Below are 23,565 nucleotides of genomic sequence, written 5' to 3'. Positions count from 1 at the left end.
CAGGCATAGCGGTTAGGGAACCATATATTAGGCCTCCATAGAGTCAGAGTGCAGTATCCGCACAGTCCCTTTAGGAGCAAACTAAGAAGTTTCACATCTGAAATGGCAATTATATTATTCCGCTCCATCATAGGTGCAGAACAACAAATTATAAGAAAGTGTCGGATCCATCACATGATGGATGGGGACGATAAACTGTATTTGGATCGGTTCGTCTTTCATCATGGTGTCTACCATAATTCCAGGCTAAATAGACTTGTAAACATAGCTAAAATTAAGGACCTCTGTAACAAAAGATAGCAGAAATCAGACAAGCATCAATGGAAGAAATAATCTTGAAAAACAAATAAGTTACACATTACAGTCCAATTTTTTTATTAAAAAAAAATTACAGATGTTGAAAATTATATTATATTAAGGCATAACAACACTAAAAATACAAGAATAAAAAATATACATACTGTATATATGATTTTTTTTTATGCAAAAACGTTTGTAGTCTTTTCGCAGATGATATCCTTCCAATATTAGGGCATCCTCCTTATTTTCGAAGTTCTGGATAGGTTTTCTGTTTCAAGGCGTTCATCTTCCGCTCAGAAACGAGGGACGACCTTCATCTGGTATGCCTGGGGTCTGGAAGCATTGGTGTTGGGTTCGGGTCTTATACTCAGGGTCTTTCTGTCTACGGTGGGCTCCAAGGTGAACTTTTGCAATATAGAGGTCAGAAAGAGGAAGAGCTCCATGCGAGCCAGGCCTTCTCCCAAACACGTGCGTTTGCCTGAGAAAACAGAACAAGAGTGCACAATAAGAAGTCAAGCGAAAAAGGTTGCGGGGAGTAGAAAAAATATATTCAATTGCGTCAACATAAAAGCATGAGGTCACCTCTAGTTTTTCAATGCTCTGGAATGATCAGTGATTTCAAATCAGAATGTAATGAGTGATTTCCCCACAGTAGGCGACTTTGACAACTTTTACCATTAAAAGACCGCCCAGCTTTTACCTACTATCAGAAGCCCCCCTTCACACGTCCGTGCAAAAAACGAACATTTTGCACGATCCATTGTGGAGTTCCGTTGGCCATCCATTTGTCAGTGTGTGTGTCATCAGTGTGCTATCACTGTGACATCCCGATAGCACACGGACAGCATGAACTTGTATACTTACCTGTCTCCGGCGCTGCTGTCACCCTTGCTTCTGGGTCCGCAGTCAGTGCAGTGAATATTTATGAGGCATCATGAGCTGGACCCGGAAGCAACAGCATCGCTGGAGACAGGTAAGTATAAAAATCCATTTCATTTCAGTGAGGTGTACTTCAGTACATGTCACGCTGATGTTACATAGATCACATCAGTGTGCGGTCTGTGTGACATCCGTGCTGCCAGCCAAAAACAGACATGTTGCAGTTTGGAGCACACAGACACACATGTGCTCAAAACGGACATACGGTCGGTGTCAAACAGACGTCTGAACAAACCTACTGAATTTAATGGGTCTACGTGTATCTGTGTCTCCGGAATGTGTGGAAATGGACGTCAAATGTACCAAAGACAAAGACATGTGCAGAGGGCCAAAGTATGTATGAGACATCTGTATTATTCGGTGGATAGTCAGGACAGGAGTCTCCCGATTCAGTCATGCACTTGGCTCACATGTTTTGAAAGGAGGGAAAGGAGGAAAACACTGCCAGACATCCCAGGCGGAGGCTTATCTCATTTAGAAAAAAAAGGATAAACTATTTAACCCCGTTACGAAATCCGCCTGACCTATGTTCAATCGTTCCGTCTGGCTTCCATCCGAACCCTCCCTCTCCCTGGCAAAATGGGTTTCGGAAGCATGCGCCAATGAGGCCATTGACTATAATGGTGCAGACGGAGTCACAGTGTGTGCTCTGTCTTGCACCATTTTAGGGCGTATACACTTACTGGAAGCGGTCACCAAAACACAGTCTACTACGACTGGGTGTCCACCTGGAGAAAGCACATATGGTGCAAGACAAAGCAAGACTCCGTCTGCACCATTATACTCAATGGCCCCATCGGTGCATGCGCCCGAAACCCGGTTTGTGGGGAGGTTTGGACAGAAGCCACGACGGGACCACTGAACGTAATGTGAAAGTACCCTAACTCTCCACTGCGGTGGTTCATGGGTCATCTCTTCATAAACAAAAAAAATGCAAGAACGCCAACATTACATTTATTGACCCCGGTTTCACACATCCGGCTTTTCGCCGGTTTGGCAGATGCGACGCACGCCAGTACAGTGTATACAGTACACTGGCAGCGCGACAAGCGCCGGTCACATGCTGTCATGTGACCAGAGCAAGTGACCCGAAAGTTGCGGTGCTGTCACTGTACTGTATCATACTGTACTGGCGTGCGCCGCATCCGCCAAACCGGCGAAAAGCCGGATGTGTGAAACTGGGCTGAGTCGCTGCAATACCAAAAAAATGTAACAAGAGATCAAAATGTCATATCTATCCAAGAATGGTATCAATAAAAACATCATCTTGCCCCACAAAAAAATAAGCCATCGCACAGCTCCATCGACTGAACAATGAAAAAGCTACTGGTCTTGGAAAATGGCGACACAACGCCAACTCTTTTTTATTTTTTTAATCACTAATACCACTAATACCACTAAAATAGCAAAACAATGGACATGTTTGGTATCGTCATAATTGTACTTGTGAGGAGAATTATACTGTGAGGTCAGTCTTACCACAAAATACACACCATAAAAACAATTCCTCCAAAAATGTTAGAATTCAGTTTTTTGACAATTTCTCCACATTTGGATTTTTTCCCTGTTTTACAGTACAGTATGTAGTAAAATGAATGGTGTCATTCAAAGGCACAAGTCATCCCGCAAAAAAAAAAACAAGCTCTGATATGTCTATGTGGACAAAAACTAAAAAAAAAGTTATGGCTTAAGGACGAAGGGGAAAAAAAATTGAAAACACAAAAACGAAAATTGTCCGCATCACGAAGGGGTCAATTCCAACTGCCCGATCCTTCTTACCCCATAGCATCTGTTGGGGAAGGAGCTGGAAGCCCTCAGATGGTCAGCTGGGGTCCCCAAAGTAGGTAAGCTTGGAAAACTTCCATCTAATGTGTATGGGGACCTTTAGTTTTGTGTCTTACCTCTGATGATGTCCAATAAGAACTTTTCTCCAAAGAGCAGAAGCTCAGACCGGTTAAATAATCTTGCGCAAATTTTGCACATGCTCAGTCTCTAGTCATGACTCCGTAAGAGAACTATAGGCCATGTAGACCATGTAGACCACGTGTTTCAGAGTTTTATGGTTGCAATATTATAAATATTGTGTATTTGTAAAGACAAAGGCTTTCCAAGTCATATTTTTGGTCTTCCTTCTACCAAATCTATATCTACAAACCAAAGGCAGATAGTCTCACATTCTGAACCCCAGATATTTTGAAGCTTAAATTCAGTCATAGGTTACAGATCACTTTATGCTGTGATTAAGAAATAGTTGCTTACCTGCAGCGAATGGCATAAATGCATCACTTTTCTTAAAGTCGCCTTTCTCATTAAGGAAGTGTCCAGGATCAAACTCCTCTGGGGTTTTGAAATATTTGGGGTCTTTTAGGACAGAGGTCAGGACTGGAATCACTAAGCTTCTCTGAAAGTAAATGTATAAATAAGGTAGAAAACTTAAGTGTGAAAAATGAGATTTAGGTAGTAACTGATTGTAAGGCCAGCTTTGCAAGACGATGCTGCGATGTCGAGCGCGATAGTCCCCGCCCCCGTCGCAGCAGCGATATCTTGTGATTCCTGGCATAGCGAACATTATCGCTACGCAGCTTCACATGCACTCACCTGTCCTGCGACGTCGCTCTGGCTGGCGACCCGCCTCCTTCCTAAGGGGGCGGGTCGTGCAGCGTCACAGCGACGTCACACGGCAGGCGGCCAATAGCAGCGGAGGGGCGGAGATGAGCAGGATGTAAACATCCCACCCACCTCTGTCCTTCCGCATTGCAGCCGGGACGCAGGTAAGGTGAAGTTCCTCGCTCCTGCGGCTTCTCACACAGCGATGTATGCTGCCGCAGGAACGAGGAACTACATCATACCTGTCGCTGCACCGGCATTATGGAAATGTCGGACCCTACACCGATGATACGATAACGGCACTTTTGCGCTCGTTAATCGTATCAAAAAGGATTTGCACACTACCATATCGACTGCGACGCCGGATGTACTTCACTTTCGATTTGACCCCACCGACATCGCACCTGCGATGTCGTAGTATGCAAAGCCGGCCTAAGAACCAAGACATTAAGATCAGCTCAACTTTTTTCACATGAGACATCCCTGGTGTCTCTGAGGTCCTGACTAGTTACTGTATAAATAGTAAAGTAATAGTTAAAAGAGAACTTGTTAAATGTTGAGATTGGTTCGTAAACTTAAAAACTTGGAAAGCTGATGAGCGAAGACAGTCAAAGTCATACTGGTCAGAAATCTCAAGAAAAAAAAACGTAAGACTAGAGTAGTAGTTGAAAGAGGCAAAGTTCCATGTTTTGCTTGGCTTATATTCTTAAAACATAGGAACAGGTAGAGATAGAGAGCTAAGGAAGTCAAAGTCATACTCGCCAAACCTCCTGGATTGGTCAGGAGCTTCGCGAGAAAAGGGTAAACGTTCCAGACTCCTGAAAAAGTAACCAAATTTCCAGGGACCCAGAACATTTCCTTTTAACCCACTATATCAGAAAGGTGAGGACCATGACTTGACAAGTGGAGAAAGGGAAGAGAAGAGCATGGACCTTAAAATAGTGGGTAGTATGACCAAAAATTTGCAGTGTCGCACACATTACTAAACTGATGCCAAACAGAAAAAATGGTGTGGTCAATATTAAGAGGAAAATATTGTACCTTAGGAATGTTATATCCTCTGAAGGTTGTGTCCTTGCTGGCAGCATGGAGCACTCCTGCCGGGATGATATCAGCAAATCTCTGGATCTCGTGGATTACGGCGTCTGTATACGGCATGTTACTCCTGTCCTCTATTGATGGGCAGCGATCTTTGCCTATTACATTATCAATTTCTTTCTGCATCTTCTCTGATATTTACATAATGGAGCAAAGAACATATTTTTTTATATTGTCTTATTTTACAACCAAAAACTAGTAGGGGGAAAATATCATCAAGACCAAGACATACAGTTGAAACCAGAGGTTTACATACACTATCTATACAGACACATCTGCAAGTTTTTCTCATTATCTGACACAAAATCAGAATTAACCTTTCCCGTTTTAGGTCAGTTAGGAACCAAAATTATTTATATTTGCCAAATGGCAGATTAATGAGAGAGAGAGAATGTTTTAAGGCATTTTTATTACTTTCTGCAAAGTCAAAAGTTTACATACACTAAGGGGTACTTTACATGCTGCGATATCGGTAACGATATATCGTCGGGGTCACGTCGTTAGTGACGCACATCCGGCGCCGTTACCGACATCTCAGCGTGTGACACAAATGAGCGACGATCAACGAGCACAAAATCGTTCAAAAACGGTGATCTTTGACATGTCGCTCATTTCCTTAATATCGCTGCAACCACCGGTACGATGTTGTTCGTCGTCCCTGCGGCAGCACACATCGCTATGTGTGACACCGTAGGAACGACGAACATCTCCTTACCTGCCTCCACCGGCAATGCGGAAGGAAGGAGGTGGGCGGGATGTTACGTCATCTCCGCCCCTCCACTTCTATTGGCCACCCGCTTAGTGACGCTGCAGTGACGTCGCTATGACACTGAACGCACCTCCCCCTTGAGGGAGGGATTGTTTGGCAGTCACAGTGACATCGCTGAACAGGTATGTGCGTGTGACGCTGCCGTAGCGATAATGTTCGCTACGGCAGTGATCAACACATATAGTTACAACGACTGGGGCGGGTGCTATCGCACGCAAAATTGCTAGCGATGTCGCAGCATGTAAAGTACCCCTAAGAGTACTATGCCTTTAAACAGTATGGGACAGCCCATATGATGATGTCAAGTTGGAAGCTTTTGATAGGTTTATTGGCAATATCTGAGTTAATTAGAGACACACCTGTGGATGTTTTTTAATGCACACCTGAAGCACACTGCTTCTCTGTGTAGCATCATTGGAAAGTCAACAGAAATCAGCCAAGATCTCAGAAAGAAAAGTGTGTTCTTGCACATGTCTGGTTCATCTTCAGGTGCAATTCCCAGATACTTGAAGGTGTCTTGTTCATCTGTACAAACAATTATATGCAAGTACAAATAAGATGGGAATATCCAGCCATCATACCACTCAGGAAGGAGACAGGTTCTGTGTACAGAGATGAACATGCTGTGGTCAGACATGTGCATATCAACCCAAGAACAAAAGCAAAAGACCTTGTGAAAATTCTGGTGGAAGCTGGTAAGAGTGTGTCATTATCCACTGTGAAATGAGTACTGTATTAACATGGGTTGAAAGGCTACTATGGCAGGAAGAAGCCAGTACTCCAAAAGAAACATAAAAAAGCCATATTAATGTTTGCAAATGCACGCAAGAACAAATACCCTAATTTTTGAAGAGATCTCCTGTGGTCTGACAAAACTAAAATTGAACTGTTTGGCCATAATGACCATTGTTACGTTTGCAGGAAAAAGGGAGAAGCTTTGACGCCTAAGAACACCATCCCAACTGTGAAATATGGGAGTGGCAGCATCATGTTGTAGGGTGTTTTGTCACAGGAGGGACTAGTGCACGTCACACTATAGATGGCATCATGAGAAAAGAAGATGATGTGGCAATACTGACGCAACATCTCAAGACATCAGCCAAGAACCTAAAGCTTTGGTGAAAATGTGTCTTCCAAATGGACAATGACCCAATGCTACTGCCAAACTGGTTACAACGTGGCTTAAGGATAACAAAGTCAATATTTTGGAGTGGCCATCACAAAACCCTGATTGCAATCCTATTGAACACTTATGGGCAAAGCAGAAAAGGCCGGAGCGAGCAAGACAACCTACAAATATGGCTCAGTTACATCAGTTCTATCCGGAGGAATAAGCCCAAATTCCTACCAACTGCTATGAGAAGCAGAAATGGAGGGAAACCTTTGACTTTGCAGAAGTAATAAAAACGCTTTAAAACATTCTCTCTCTCTTACATTATTCTGGCATTTGGCAAATATAAATAATTTTGGTTTCTAATTGACCTAAAATGGGAAAGGTTTAGGGTGCTTTACACGCTGCGATATCGATATTGTTCGCTACGGCAGCGATCACCACATGTCATACGAACGACGGGGGCGGGTGCTATCGCTCGCGACATCGCTAGCAATCGCTAGCGATGTCGCGAGCGATAGCACCCACCCCCGTCGTTCGTGCGACATGTCGTGATCGCTGCCGTAGCGAACAATATTGCTACGGCAGCGTCACAAGCACATACCTATTCAGCGATGTCGCTGTAACCGCCGAACAATCCCTCCTTCAAGGGGAGGTGTGTTCGGCGTCACAGCAACGTCACAGCGACATCACAAAATGGTCACCCAATAGAAGAGGAGGGGAGGAGATGAGCGGCTGGAACATGCCGCACACCTCCTTCCTTCCTCCTTTCCGGTGGACGCAGGTAGGATGATGTTCGTCGTTCCTACGGTGTCACACATAGTGATGTGTGGTGCCGCAGGAATGACGGACAACCTGCGGAATGAAACACCAACGACATTATGATTAGGAGCGACGTGTCAATGATCAACGATTGTTGCCGTTTTTGTGATCGTTGATCATCGCTCCTAGCTGTCACACGCTGCGATGTCGCTAACGACACCGGATGTGCGTCACAAACACCATGACCCCGACGATATATCGTTAGCGATGTCGCAGCATGTAAACCAGCCTTTACTCTGAATTCATGTCAGATAGTGAGAAAAACCTGCAGATGAGTCTTTATGGAGAGCGGAGGGAAACCCTGCAGATGTGTCTTTATGGAGAGCGGAGGGAAAACCTGCAGATGAGTCTTTATGGAGAGCGGAGGGAAAACCTGCAGATGTGTCTTTATGGAGAGCGGAGGGAAAACCTGCAGATGTGTCTTTATGGAGAGCGGAGGGAAAACCTGCAGATGTGTCTTTATGGAGAGCGGAGGGAAAACCTGCAGATGAGTCTTTATGGAGAGCGGAGGGAAAACCTGCAGATGTGTCTTTATGGAGAGCGGAGGGAAAACCTGCAGATGTGTCTTTATGGAGAGCGGAGGGAAAACCTGCAGATGTGTCTTTATGGAGAGCGGAGGGAAAACCTGCAGATGAGTCTTTATGGAGAGCGGAGGGAAAACCTGCAGATGTGTCTTTATGGAGAGCGGAGGGAAAACCTGCAGATGTGTCTTTATGGAGAGCGGAGGGAAAACCTGCAGATGTTTCTTTATAGAGAGTGGAGGGAACTTCTGGTTTCAACTGTATGTGCTATAACTAAGATGTTCTAGATAAGATATTAATATTTTGTTATATAATCACAATAACAAAACACCGATAATACATAAATAATATTCATGGGATTAAAAACTGATATTAGTACAGGTATGGCAACTGAAGATCGTCAATATAGTAAACACAACCCTATTGAGGAGCAATACCCCTTCTCACCCATGTAATCCATAGGGCATTCTGGAGAAGCTAGTGTGGCCATGCAGAGGACATTAGCCCTCTCAACGATGCTTTGACACAGTGCGAAAGCAAGTTTGTTCTTTTTTTGGTGAATCAGGAATCGAATTTGAACGTGGAAGCACTAATTTATTGAAACTTCACTCAACTCGATCTGTCACAGATCAGTCCACTCTTCTCTAGTTATAACCACAAAGTGAGCATATACATAGCTTTCAGAAAAATATTAGATGTACAGTAGAGATGATCGATCCACTGTGAACCGACCTTGTGTCGGATTTCATGAAATTTGCAGTTCCTGGTGAATTCAAACAATTTTCGATTTTTTTTTTGGGTGAAGAACCAAAAATGTACATGGGTATTTTACAGAATACAAAATTCCTTCAGTCAGAGAGAGGTAGATGACTTGGGGTTTCTAATAATGCCTTGCAGACATCACATAGTATAACAAAATCTATGATAGCCTCTATAAAAGCTGAGGCAGGGAATACAGCATCCATTATGGCGTGAATTTGTTCAGTGGGACATTAATTGACTAGATCAATACTAGGGAAAATAGTTACAAAAACTCAACCACTATATTTAATCCAGGTATCTTTCTATGAGGCAGGATTTTGGGCTTATTCACAGTACTATTCCATCTCACTGTAAACGGGGAGCTTATTATTTAATGTAAAAATGTATTAGCAAATTAAGTAAAATAATCACCTTGTATTTCTGGATATTTCAAGAATATGAGAAAACCATATCTCAGCGTCAAACTTGTCGTCTCTGTTCCAGCAACAAACAAATCTATGATCGTGGCCTGGAGATTTTCTTGATGAAATTCCGTGTCTGGATTCTTTTTTTCCTAAAAAAAAAATAAAAATGCTGTAAACACTTTGGGTGTGTTCATGCTGATTATTTTTGCGTAAATTTTTGAAGAAAAAGCTCTCTATAGCCTATTTCATTCATCAGTGAAAAACACACGTTCATACGTTCCTCCATGTGCTGGGATTTTGGCACACGTGTGATCTCCGTGTGCTATCTGTGATAACACACAGAGATCAGGCACTTATACTCACCTTATTCATGCTGCTGCTCTTTGTGGTAATGAAGTCTCACAGATGCTGTGTCCGGCCACTGCTTTCTCCCCTCTGCAGCTACTTCCGGGTCAGCTGTGCAGTGAATATGCATGAGCATAATTAGCCGGCCTGGAAGCAGAAACAGCAGCGCTGCAGACGGGTGAGTTTAACCCCTTCAGCCCCGGGGCACTTTCCGTTTTTGAGTTTTTGCTTTTTGCTCCCCTTCTTCCGAGAGCCGTAACTTTTTTATTTTTCCGTCAATCTTGCCATATGAGGGCTTGATTTTTGCGGGACAAGTTGTACTTTTAAATGAAACCATAATTTTTACCATATGGTGTACTGGAAAGCAGCAAAAAAATTCCAAGTGTGGAAAAATTGCAAACAAAGTGTGATGGCACAATAGTTTTTGGGATGTTTTATTCACGGTGTTCACTATATGGTAAAACTGATGTGTGAGTATGATACCTGAGGTCGGTGCGAGTTTGTAGACACCAAACATGTATAGGTTTACTTGTATCTAAGGGGTTACAAAAAATTCACAAGCTTGTCCAATAAAAGTGGCGCACGTTTTGCGCCATTTTCCGAAACACGTAGCGTTCTTATTTTTTGGGATCTATAGCTCAGTGATGGCTTATTTTTTGCATCTCGTGCTGATGTTTCTAATGGTAGCATTTTTGCGCAGATGCTACGTTTTGATCGCCTGTTATTGCATTTTGCGTAAAACTTGCGGCGACCAAAAAACGTAATTTTGGCGTTTGGAATTTTTTTGCCACTACGCCGTTTACCAATCAGATTAATTGATTTTATATTTTGATAGATCGGGCATTTCTGAACGCGGCGATACCAATTATGTGTATATTTATTTATTTTTAACCCTTTAATTTTCAATGGGGGGAAAGGGGGGTGATTTGAACTTTTAGGTTTTTTGTTGTTTTTTTTAATTTTTTAAAACTTTTTTTTTACTTTATTTTATTTTACTAGTCCCCCTAGGGGGCTATAGCGATCAGCAATCCGATTGCTGATCGCTATCTGCTGATCACAGCTATACCGCTGTAAACAGCAGAAATAGTAACTTTCTTTTTTCCTCTGCTCCGTGCCGAGGAAGAATGAAAGTGAAACTTCGTAGCACCAGGCGTCATCACATGACCCTGTGCTACGATGGCAACCACCGAACGTCACGTGATCACTCACGTAACGTCCGGAGGGGGCGGCGGTAAGTAGTAAACATGGCCGCGCGCATATAGATCTCGCTGCCAGACTTTGGCAGCGAGATCTAAGGGGTTAATGTTCCGGGTGGAATGCGATTCCACTCGGAACATGTAGGCACACATGTCAGCTGTTGAAAACAGCTGATATGTGTGCTGATCCACGCCGCCTGCCCGCGGCAGGGGGCGGGGCTTACCGGGACACGATCCATGACGGAAAGATCCGTCCATGGTCGTGAAGGGGTTAATAAGCTTTTTATTTTAAATGTTTTTTCTGGTACGTGTTTCACGGATAACACCACTGTGTGGTCCGTGAGACATCAGTGATGGCAGAAAAAAACGGACATGTCCCATGCTGAGCACACTGACACGCATGTACACCGCATGGAAACACATCAGTGAGTTCTCTACATACAATATGTGACCCTAGAAAGTCTGATAGTTTAGTATAGTAATATAGTATTATCTGCACTCACCTCTTCCATCTTTATGAGGAAGCAATCTATGAAATCACGAGGGCAGTTCTCATCTAAGGTGTCTTGATGGGATTTTATCATTTCATTAATAAATTGTTTCAGGCTGGCAAAAATTTTGAAAAATCTCTGATGAGGACCAGGAATGTAGGGCATTATGGTGGGGAACATGGTAAGGAGCTAGATAAGGAAAGAAATTATAGAATAAAAAAGGTTATTAACTTTTGCAAAACTTTTGGGTTTTTTGCATTGCTTCAGTTCATCTGAACTTAAAGTGACCCTGTCAGGTGGAACATACACCCAGAACCACGAGAAGTTGTGGGTGCACATTGCTATTTCCTGAATAACTGTCCCAGTGTCTAGTAGCATAGGCATAGAGATCTCTAGAAAAAGTATTTGTAAAGATCCTTTATGATATGCTAATGAGCGCAGGGACTAGTCGCAAGGACTTTAGTTCCTGACCTCATTCCACCCTCTCAGCATGTTAGCACGCCCACGTGTGGGCAGATGATGACACAGGGAGTGACATGCTTTACATTTTGTAATTTCATGATAATTAAATCACACTATAAAATATTTTTGAATATTAATTTTGTTATATTTACCTGCCCCGAACGGGAGTTTGCAAATGCAAAAAAATCATTAATATAAGACAAGAGGCTCAAGAACTTTTGATCTTCATAGTCGAATCTTTCACCAAAGACGACGGAGCAAATGACATTGGAAACAGCGGATCGCATTATATATAAAGGGTCAATTGGGGCATCTGTAAGTAAATATAGAGAGGCTGTCAGTCATTGGGTTAGCGCTACAATACACTGAAAACAATAAGAAAATATAGACCATGGAAAGTAGTCCACTATGTATGGTGAGCCCATGTTTATTGGCCATTGATCGAATGTGTATAGAGACGGCCTGACAGGCGTTCCACCATAAAGATTGGGAAAAAAGTTAAATTTCAATGTACGATCCTTTATTTGCCCAGTCCGATTGTGCATGTTCATGAGGGATTCCGGACTGATCGTTGTTGGCCAAAAGCCATTTGATATGTACGGCCAGCCTGGAATTGTGAGGAATATTTTTGACATTGCACCCACCTTTATCCTTCATGAATTTATCAGTCAGACATCGGGCTTCTTCTTCGATTCTTTCTCCGATGCTTCTTTTTCCCAATCCGAAATTTCTGAGAGTTGTCAGAGAAAATCTACGAAGGACTTTCCATCTTTCTCCGCTGCTTGCAAAGATCCCTGTAAGTTCAACCATAGGACGGTGTTCACACTTATGCCACCACCTTATTGTATTTTTTTCCACAGCAAAGTGATTGTAGTTTGTCTCTCAATGGATTTGTACAGATTCTGGGCAAAATTAAACTCCTGAAATGATTCTTTTTATTGTGATTTTATTACATGACAAAACTTGGCATCTTAGCAGGGGTGTTTAGACTTTTTCTATCCATATACAGTGGGGAAAAAAAGTATTTAGTCAGCCACCAATTGTGCAAGTTCTCCACCTTTAAAAAGATGATGCCGGCCTGTAATTGACATCATAGGTGACCACAACTATGAGAGACAAAATAAGGAAACAAATCCAGAAAATCACCGTGTCTGATTTGGGAACATTTTATTGGCAAATTATGGTGGAAAATAAGTATTTTGTCACCTAAAATCATGCAAGATTTCTGGCTCTCACAGACCTGTAACTTCTTCTATAAGAGGCTCCTCTGTCCTCCACTCATTACCTGTAGTAATGGCACCTGTTTGAACTTGTTATCAGTATAAAAGACACCTGTCCACAACCTCAGTCACACTCCAAATTCCACTATGGTGAAAACCAAAGAGCTGCCGAAGGACATCAGAAATAAAATTGTAGCACTGAACCAGGCTGGGAAGACTGAATCTGCAATAGGCAAGCAGCTTGGTGTGATGAAATCAACTGTGGGAGCAATAATAAGAAAATGGAAGACATGCAAGACCACTGATAATCTCCCTCGATCTGGGGCTCCATGCAAGATCTCACCCCGTGGGGTCAAAATGATCACAAGAACAGTGAGCATAAATCCCAGAACCACAAGGGGGGATCTAGTGAATGACCTGAATAGAGTTGGGAACACCATAACAAAGGTCACCATCAGTAACACACTACGCCACCAGGGACTCAGATCCTGCAGTACCAGATGTGTTCCCCTGCTTAAGCTAGTACATGTCCGGGCCCGTCTGAAATTTGCTAGAGAGCATTTGGATTATCCAGAGGAGTATTGGGAGAATGTCATATGGTCTGATGAAACCAAAGAAGAATTGCTTGGTAGAAACACAACTCGTCGTGTTTAGAGTAGACAGAATGCTGAGTTGCATCCAAAGAACACCATACCTACTGTGAAGCATGGGGGTGGCAACATCATGCTTTATGGCTGTTTCTTTACAAAGATACCGGGACGACTGATCCGTGTACATGAAAGAATAAATAAGGCCATGTATCATGAGATTTTGAGTGCAGACCTCTTTCCAACAGCAAGGGCACCAAAGATGAAACATGGCTGGGTCCTTCAGCATGATAATGATTCCAAGCACACCACCAGGGAAACAAAGGAGTGGCTTCATAAGAACATATGAAGTTCCTGGAGTTGCCTAGCCAGTCTCTAGATCTCAACCCCATAGAAAACCTTTGGAGGGAGTTGAAAGTCCGTGGCCACAGATGTGCTGAAGTCACAGCGACGGCCGGTATACGTCCTACTGATTCGTGACTGTTGTTACCCTCAGAAAATTTACTTATAATCTTTCTCTGTGCTACAGTCATTGCTGTTCTCTAATTATGATCATCACGTTTTGGGTAAAACAAAGGTTTTATGTTGATTAACTTTGGATCTTTTGTAAAACCCTGTTCTAGTGGCATGGTGCACCCCTAACAAAAATCCTTCACATGTTCATCAATGTAGATATGTAGATTACATTATTTCTGAAAAAAGCAAGTGATCATACATTGTTCTCTAATTTTCATCTCCAGTGTACATCTGAATGAGACAGTCGGTCATTTTCTAATTAAATATCCCGTTTGTGACTTACCAAAATCTTTTAAAAAAATCTCTCCAAATCCGGTGTCTCCCCTATCACTGAACGCATCGCTGCAGTCCACCAAGGCTTCTTTTACAGTATCATAGCCAATCAGTATTATTATCCGACAGGTTCCTAAGTAGATGGTGTAGACGGGTCCATATGTCCGGCTCAGCTAGAGAGATATGAAAAAAATGATGTACAGTATGTAACACATTGGCTATTTTCACATGAGGGTATTGGAAATGTGTGCAACTGTTTACTTGGGCTTCCTACATAGAGCAAGAAAGTTTAAACCATAAGTCTTGGGAAAATATATGCTGGATCATATAAGAAGAAATGTGAAAAAAGGACTCTTCTATGGTGTTTAAGAGAGAGCAGCTACAAATTTCATCTCTTGGGAAGACTGAATATGTCCATGTATTACAATTAGTCTATAAATGTAAAATGGTACTGTGACGCCCTGGCCTATAAGGTCATCACATGGTATTGTGCAATATGCCCTTCTGCACAGTATCCACTCCTCCTTGGTTACGGATCCTGGTCCATTGGTGTTGCTAACAGCTTAGCCAGTCAAAATCCTAGGAACCCTTTGCACCAAACCCACCAGACACACCATTGGGGGGTCTGAAGGGAATAGGGCTGCCCACATGGGGGGTTGGTAGGGAGAAGTGAGAAAGTGACAGAGAAGTGAAACAGGAGTGAAAGGAGTAGGAGGTGGAAGGTGACTCTCCAAGAGGGAGAGGTCACTGGTCCGGAGCAGGGCTCCTGAAGTTTACTAGGTGGCAGACGTTGGGCTGGACCTGGTAGGAGCTGGAACCCTGGTCGTAGGGGATCGCGTCAAGGGGCACGGACTGCCGAGGAGGGCAGCCGGCGGCCTTGAGCCATCACTGACCAGGGGCCAGGGCACGATGGGGTACGTGGACCCTAGGCCGGAAAGTAGCTTCACGCATCCCGGTAATTTACCCAATGGGGGTTAAGACTTCAAGATTCATCCCCAACCCACTCCAAAATCGGGGTACTAGCGCACCGATGGGATAGGACTTTCCTAAATACAGTCCAAAGAAATCCTACGCGTGAACCCTGATAGCTAGCTCACTCTGTTAGCCATACGGGTGAGCAGGACCCGCAAAGTTTCAAGCTTGATGGTCCAACTAGTGAGAAGGTGCCATGGAAAGGGCCACAGGCTAACAGCAACACCAAGGGCACGGATCCACGCTCCCTCCATGCTGCAGCGGTGCTCACAATTCTGGTTCACAAGCTTTCGGAGTTGTTATTCTTGGACTGAGTGAGTATGCTGAAAAGCCCCTTTCCTCTACCCAACGGCACCCCATTCACCAACACCCAACCGGCCCCGGGGCACAAACCACCTGCCCATGGAGGGCTTAAACATCTTGCTGCTACACCATCGCCACTGGGCTCCCCAACAACAGCGGTGGTCTCCTACATTACCACGCACCGTGGGTGGTGTCAAGAACTTATACATCCCCTGTACATTTCTGTCTCCTTTCTTTTGAATTCAAGTGTCCGCGCAAACCCCCGGGTCCGGAGACTCTTCGAGCCACCACGGCTCCGGATCCGAGCGGTTCAGCCGCTGGCACGGGGGCGGTACAGTACCATGTAATACTTCAATACCCTGTGGTGTTACTGTAGCCACATTGAACACCTGCTGCAACAGATAATAGAAGCTGATTGCTGATAGTTTCCCCTTTTACACTTTGTGAATGCCGTGGGTCCAACTCAGCTCAGCTTTCAATTGCAACAAGTCTGGTCTAAATTTGCTATCGAGGCCTGCAGAATCACCATTGAGCACATCTGGGATTTCATTGATCGGCTATTGCAAAAGGAGCTGCCAGCAGTGGATCTTGATGATTTGCCCAAGTGCACTCAGTGCTGAACATTCCTCAGATGACCATTAATGATCTCATTGAGGATAACCAAGGCTGTAAGTGTGGAGGTTTCTGTGCCTGGTGCTGGTACTAAATGGAGATGTATTGAATATTTTGTTTTCATTTTTCTGCCATTTGCATGTCTACTTGTGTCGCCCAGGGTTATGGGTACTCGGTCCCGGACGGTGTATAACTGGGAAATGTCACTTGGTGGTTGTTGCCCGGTTCCGTGCTTTGGGTGATTTTAGAAAAAGGGGTATATTTACTAGGGAGGTAAATAAGAGTTTATAACATGACGCCACTTGCGGGTTGCGGCTATGTGGATGGAGCCGCCGCTGCACAGTTTTCACTACTGGGGCTGGTGTTAGTGGCAGCCTGAATGTTAGGCCCTCCACAAGCAGGGCCAGGCCCCAGAGGATAGGTGAGGTGGATGGGTGTTGAAAGAAAGTAGGCCACACAAGGGGTTGCAGTGTAACTGGTTCCTTTACTCACAGTAAGCTGGAAACTGGTCACCTGAGGCCGGCAGTCTCAACTGCCGGTTTAGTGACCTGTTGGCTTCTTTCCCCTGCACCTGTCTTTAGTTGGTGGGCCCCCGTGGCTTGGAGCAGCTGAGGATCACCTCCTGGTAGTCTCTTAAAGGTAGTCCGTATGACGGTAGCGTGAACCCTGTGGGGTCGGAGTCTCTGGTCCTGGTCTCCGGTTCTCCCGTTGCTACTGTGTACCAAACTTCAAGGTCAGTGAGGTCCCCTCACTGTGCAGATTTTATCAGGTCTGCCTGGAGCGTTTGCCTGACCTATGATTCTGTACGCCGTTGGTGCGTGGTTCCGGGAGTTCTCCCCCATACTCCATCAGCAACCAACCGCCTGGACACATCAGGTCATTTTTACACTCTTGACAGTACGTCTGCTTGCTTCCTCCTCTGTCACCGACTCTCGCCGACTACTCTGCCTGACTGTCCACAGTCTGCCCCTCCCACCTGGTCATCTAGTGGACTGGATTAGCTCCACCTCTAGGCGGCCATCCATTGGTCAAACCCTAGTCTGGCAGCATTCTATGGGGAAATTGGGGAAAAATAGGGATTATCTGGAATGTTTGGTTGCTACCATCACTGGTCTTCTGAGTCCCTAGGGGGTAAGCCCTGCATCCTGGTGGGGATACAGTACCCTGTAGCTCCCTGATGGCTTCAGGGGCGACTCATCCTGTGTTATCTGTAATTCCTTGACTTTTCCTTCTCATGATAAAAATTCCAAAATAATTGTTTACTTATTGCTCAATATTGAAATTGTAACACCAAGAAAAAAAGTCATACAATTATGAACATCACTGAATCGATAGACATGTTAATAAATAAAAAAAATGAAAAACATTTTTGAAATAATTCGATTTCTTCAGCATTGAGTAAAAGCGCCACGTACACGGCACATACATAAAAGTTCAAATCATCTGCCCACTAGTTTCCTTTTACTAGAAGCTAAATAGAATCTAAGGAACAAAAATGTACATAGTTTGTATCACCGAGTGCGCAGGTTGCTGTTTATTGCCATCTGTTTTTGACAATTGAACAGCACCTACAGACTGTCGTATATTATGTGTTCTTACCTTAACTAATGAAGTATGTGGGAAAATTATTTATAGCCTGATGAGCCCAAGGGTGAACTTTTTGGCTATAATTCAAAAATATTTCTTTGGCTCAAATCCAACACTGTGCATCAATAAAAGAACACCATACCCACAGTGAAGCATGGTAGAGGCAGCATTATGCTTTGGGGCTGTTTTCTGGCAAGTACTGATTGTGTACATCATGTGACGACAACAACACTAACATTTTGGAAATTTTGGGAGAAACTTTGGAAATTGGAAAACTTTGGAGAAATGGCCATACCATTGGTTCTATAACCAAATCAATGCAATATCAGGGGCTAAAAAAATTCCCCTTTTTACCTTGTGTGTTTTTACTAGCAGATTAGAGGTTGATGTTTATGGTTAGCTACAGATTGTCGTATATTATGTAATCTTACCTTAATTAATGACTGTGGTAGTTCCGTATTGCTGATTTGAAAGATATTCCCCAAGACAGGCAGAGGTGTAGGTCCTGGGGGCAGATCCTTCTGTTTGACCCTACCCCACCATTTAATAAGATAGATGAGAAGAGTGACCCCAGTAGCCAGGAGAAGCGTAGCTCCGATATTCAGAGACATCCCGAGCCCTGGTGACTACAGCTTGGTCTGTACTGTGTCCTGTGTGTTTATATTTGGTCATGTACAGGGCAGCGTTCCCACATATTATCAGTGAGAACAGGCTGGGCGAGTGTAAAGTGCAGGGTTACAGCTGTATTGCACAATATTTTCACTCTCAGAGCTCGCTGAATGGGCAGTGCCATCTTATATGACGTCAGAGTGCTCTGGAGATCAGACATGACACCCACCCCTCTCACCGCAGACCCTCTGATGGGGAAAGCTGAAGCTGGATCCTCCTGGTTGTTGACTACTGTACAGATTTGCTGATTACTGTGAGGACATATACAAAAATTAAATATAGCCTTGAACTTACAAAATCCCAACCAAAATATGAGTGCTTGTAACATCCACCTGGAACCACAGTCTCAGAATGGCTGACACGGACAGGCTAGAGGCAAGCTGCCTACTAAGCAGGATCCCGAAAACCCTGAAAACTTTTAACCCCTCAACAGTGATTTGTAATTAATACAGGGCCCCGGAGATAGCTACCTGTGGAAGGCTGAGTCCAAAGGAGAGTAGTCATCTGGCAGGGTCCAAATCAGGAGATACAAAATCGGCAGGAGGGACAAAATCGGCAATCAAGAGCGTAGTCAGGAAATCAGGCTGAGGTCAAAACAGAAGTTCAGGAGCAGGGTGTGAACCAGAAGCAAGTAGTATCCTACAAAAGTATATCTGGCAGTGGTCAGCAGACAGGAAGGGGAATTTGAAGGGTGTGTTGTCTTCCCATTGGTTGTAGCTGAATGCAGGCAAATTCAGCTGGAAGACACATGCCACCACTGTCAGCCAGTGGTACTGCAGGTCCCAGGGAAGCCCAGCTTAATGGATGAGCGGAGCCTGTGCCCACTAGAGGTACTGGCCCCGACTCCTTTCCTAGCACCAGCACTGTCGACGGCAGGAATACGATGGCACCTGGTGACCGAAGCAGGAGCGGACTCCGGTGAGGACGTGACAGTGCTATGGATTTATGGTTTCTAACAGAAAACTGCATATCAATTGTAAAATCAGAAACGGTGGAAAGAGAGTGAAGGTAAACTTATACAGAATGATATTCAACTCATGTAAACATTTCACTGATCATCTAAAGAATGAGCAAAACCCCTACTTTCACTGGAGGTCGTGTACCTATGGAATTATGAAATGAAGTGCACATAAGCAGAGGGTGAGACACAGGGCTAGGAATGCGCAAATACTGTCATATAGGAATGATGGAATACAAGAAAACAAAAAGAATAACAGATAACGTGGAAACCCTCCTCCTATACCTTAATTAAAGAAAATGGGCAATAACTGGGAAGGGAGTCGCATAAAACAACTGCAGGGAATAGCAATAGCAATGTCTCAGAAAGAAAACCTTGACCGAGGAGCTGGAACTTCAGACAATCATCCATCCAGAAATATAGCCAGCACTGAGGCATATGAGTAGTGAGTATAAACAGCCTCTCCCAAATGTGATTGGGCAAACCAAACGAAAAAGTGCGCACACCTGAATAGTAGTGAAACATGACGGCAGAGTATAAGAAAGAAAGACAACAGATCCTTCTGCAGTTGCGCCAACACAAAACAGGCTGTTGTCCAACCAAGAGGGAAACTGACAAACAACGAGAGATAACCATTTTGAACCCCATTGTGGAGCCATGACAGTGCCTCCATTCTATGAGGGGCCCCTGGACCATCAGAAATCCCCAATCTCTGATGATTGTAATGGAACTCTTTTATCAGGTGATCAAAATAAAGTTCCTCAGAATTGACCCAGGAATTATACTCAAGACCATAATCCTTTCACTTAAACCAGATACTGCAGACATGCCTGATCCACCCAAATACCAGAATTCGCTCCACTTCATACTCCCAATCCTGTTCCAGATCCATTTCAGTAATGCCATGAGGACCAGGCATCCCCACAAATCTCTTCAAAAGGGAAGAGTTGAACAAGTTGTTGATTTTCCAATCTACCGGGAGTTGAAGCTTAACCATTAGTGGATTCGAGAGTTCAGTATTCCTGTAAGGACCTACAAATTTGGGAGCAAATTTCCTAGAGGACATTCTGAGGCATACTTTTTAGAGGACAACCACACAAACCCTAAAGGCTTGAGCCATACTGCGTCTGTAGTTTGCTCCTTTTTTGGCCCGACCAATAGCAACCAAAAGACCCCTTTTGACTTTTATCACAATGGAAGAAAATTTCTTCTCCTCTGGCATGGGGAGGACTGAAACCCAGAAAAATTCCTAAACAATGGATACAAATCCCCACAACAAAAAAAGGCAGTGTTCTGATGCCTTGTAACTACAATTATTTACAGCAAATTCAGCAAGGGGCCAAAAATCCACCCAGTCTTTCTAATTAGATCAAGCAAAACACCTGAAATATTGCTCTCTCTTGGTTCATCCTCATAGTCTGTCCATCACTCTTTGGACGGTATCCTGAGGAAAATGACAATTTGATTCCCAATCTGGAGCAAAAACTAGGCCAAAAGCTAGCCAAGAACTGAACCTCTCTACCAAAAATAATATTTTTGGGAACACATCTTAGCAGTAGGCAACTTAGGAAATGGGACGAAATTAACCATCTTGCTGAAGCGGTCCACCACCACCCATACAATAGTATTACCACCAGAACTAGGTAAATCAGTGACAATATCCATGGACAAGTGAGTCCAAGGTTGTGACTGAAAATCTTTAGGCAGGAGATTAAATAAATTCAATTTAGGCATTTTTGCTCCTGGTAAGAATTCAATAGCACCTTCATATGTCCTATGCCGTGGAGAACTTCACATTCAAACTCATAAAATACATCATCAAAATCCTGAATGAAACCTGTAAGTTGAGACCAAACAGAAGCCAAGAGTCTGGATAAACAACTAGGAAAACAATAGTCACCCCAAGACTTAAACTTCTGAGTCTCCCAATTGAAAGCAGGAATGTGCTTAACTAGATAAGGTAAACCCAACACTCATTTTGTAGGTAAATCAATGTGATTCAATATGACTGTCCTAGTGAACGTGTCTGAGCACTCCAAAATGCATTGACTAATAAATCACAATCCAGGAATATTTCTTCTGTCTTCATTCCATTGGCAACGCATGATTAACTCCTTCCTTTCCAAGCTCAGATGCTGAATACATGTGGGGATGCTGCAGTCAATTCTAAGCTTCTCAGTGGTTGTGTCTTACACAGCTATAGCTGAGCACAAGTATGCTTATAGTTTCACTGTATCTCGGATAAGACCCTATTTGCACTCCTTATGTGTCTAGGGGTATGCAATGACAAGACAGGGCCCCCTAGGCTAGCCTTTAAACTTGAGACCCTGTGCTGTTGATTATCACGGAGAAAGGCTTGATGGTAGCCAGGTCTAAGCCCAGTTCCAAACTAATAGATGATATGCAGCACACAGAACAATAAACCCATTACATTCCAACATTTTTATTAACATAAAATGATTACAGATGTTGAACATTGGAGTAAAGAAAAAATCCCTTTCGGTGCTTCCAGAGGATAAATGGGATATCAGTGCAAGTTTGCAAAAACTTCACTTCAAGAACAAGGGTTTATTAATAGGTTCAATAAAAAACGGACAATTACGGACAACGCGTTTCAGCTAACAAAAGCCTTCATCAGGTATAGTATATATTGCTGGTATTAAGAAAAAATAATTTATAGACTGATCTGTCTATGTGTATGATGTAGGCGGGTATGAGGAACATGGGTGTGTACTTCAAGTTAGATTATCACTCAACCTCAAGAGGTAAATGGTGGTTCTTGTGCTGAAATCCTTATATGGATCATGTGTAGGGGCAAGCAAATATTGCTGCTATGCATGAATGATACAAATTATGAATGAAAAAGAATAAAAATTCTAATTATTAATAAAGAAAATTTTGGTGTTTAAAATATGCGGTGATATAAAACACAATAAATTATTCAGATTAAAAACACAATTTTTTTTCCCCCCCCTTCCCCCTTTTGCTGTCTCCCTTTCCTTCCCTTTTCCTTTAGAGAATAGTTTAAAATTCATGCACTTATATAAAAATCACTTCCAGATATATTGCACTTATAAATAAAGGCCCCGTCACACTAAGCAACATCGCTAGCAACATCGCTGCTAACGAACAACTTTTGTGACGTTGCTAGCGATGTTGCTGTGTGTGACATCCAGCAACAGCCTGGCCCCTGCTGTGAGGTCGTTGGTTGTTGCTGAATGTCCTGGGCCATTTTTTAGTTGTTGCTGTCCCGCTGTGAAGCACAGATCGCTGTGTGTGACAGCGAGACAGCAACAACTAAATGTGCAGGCAGCAGGAGCCGGCTTCTGCGGAGGCTGGTAACCACAGTAAACATCGGGTAACCAAGAAGCCCTGTCCTTGGTTACCCGATATTTATCTTTGTTACCAGCCTCCGCCGCTCTCACGCTGTCAGTGCCGGCTCCTGCTCTGTGCACATGTAGCTGCAGGACACATCGGGTAATTAACCCGATGTGTGCTGTAACTAGGAGAGCAAGGAGCCAGCGCTAAGCATTGTGCGCTGCTCCCTGCTCTGTGCACTTGTAGCTGCAGGACACATCGGGTAATTAACCCGATGTGTGCTGTAACTAGGAGAGCAGGGAGCCAGCGCTAAGCATTGTGCGCTGCTCCCTGCTCTGTGCACATGTAGCTGCAGGACACATCGGGTAATTAACCCGATGTGTGCTGTAACTAGGAGAGCAAGGAGCCAGCGCTAAGCATTGTGCGCTGCTCCCTGCTCTGTGCACATGTAGCTGCAGCACACATCGGGTAATTAACCCGATGTGTGCTGTAGCTAGGAGAGCAGGGAGCCAGCGCTCAGTGTGCGCTGCTCCCTGCTCTCTGCACGTGTAGCTCCATGCGCTGGTAACCAAGGTAAATATCGGGTTGGTTACCCGATATTTACCTTAGTTACCAAGCGCAGCATCTTCCACGCGGCGCTGGGGGCTGGTCACTGGTTGCTGGTGAGCTCACCAGCAACCCGTGTAGCGACGCTCCAGCGATCCCTGCCAGGTCAGGTTGCTG

At 43.9% G+C, this 23,565-nt stretch overlaps 1 protein-coding gene across 1 annotated transcript; it reads right to left on the bottom strand.

The window, feature by feature from the left end:
- Positions 1–404: 404 nt before the first annotated feature.
- Positions 405–18,542, bottom strand: LOC142251066 (cytochrome P450 2H2-like). The gene is made up of 9 exons (XM_075323568.1): positions 18,329–18,542; positions 14,434–14,596; positions 12,472–12,621; positions 11,980–12,140; positions 11,378–11,554; positions 9,341–9,482; positions 4,888–5,075; positions 3,499–3,640; positions 405–778 (listed from the first exon to the last, which is right to left on the bottom strand). The coding sequence occupies exons 1-9, from the start codon at positions 18,506–18,508 to the stop codon at positions 594–596; spliced, it is 1,488 nt and encodes a 495-aa protein (XP_075179683.1). The 5' UTR covers positions 18,509–18,542; the 3' UTR covers positions 405–593.
- Positions 18,543–23,565: the final 5,023 nt, after the last annotated feature.

This window comes from Anomaloglossus baeobatrachus, chromosome 9 (assembly GCF_048569485.1).
Source record: "Anomaloglossus baeobatrachus isolate aAnoBae1 chromosome 9, aAnoBae1.hap1, whole genome shotgun sequence".
NCBI classification, from domain to species: Eukaryota; Metazoa; Chordata; class Amphibia; order Anura; family Aromobatidae; genus Anomaloglossus; species Anomaloglossus baeobatrachus.
The sequence above is the reverse complement of the archived record's forward strand: the minus strand, read 5'-3'. Positions and strand labels throughout refer to the sequence as shown.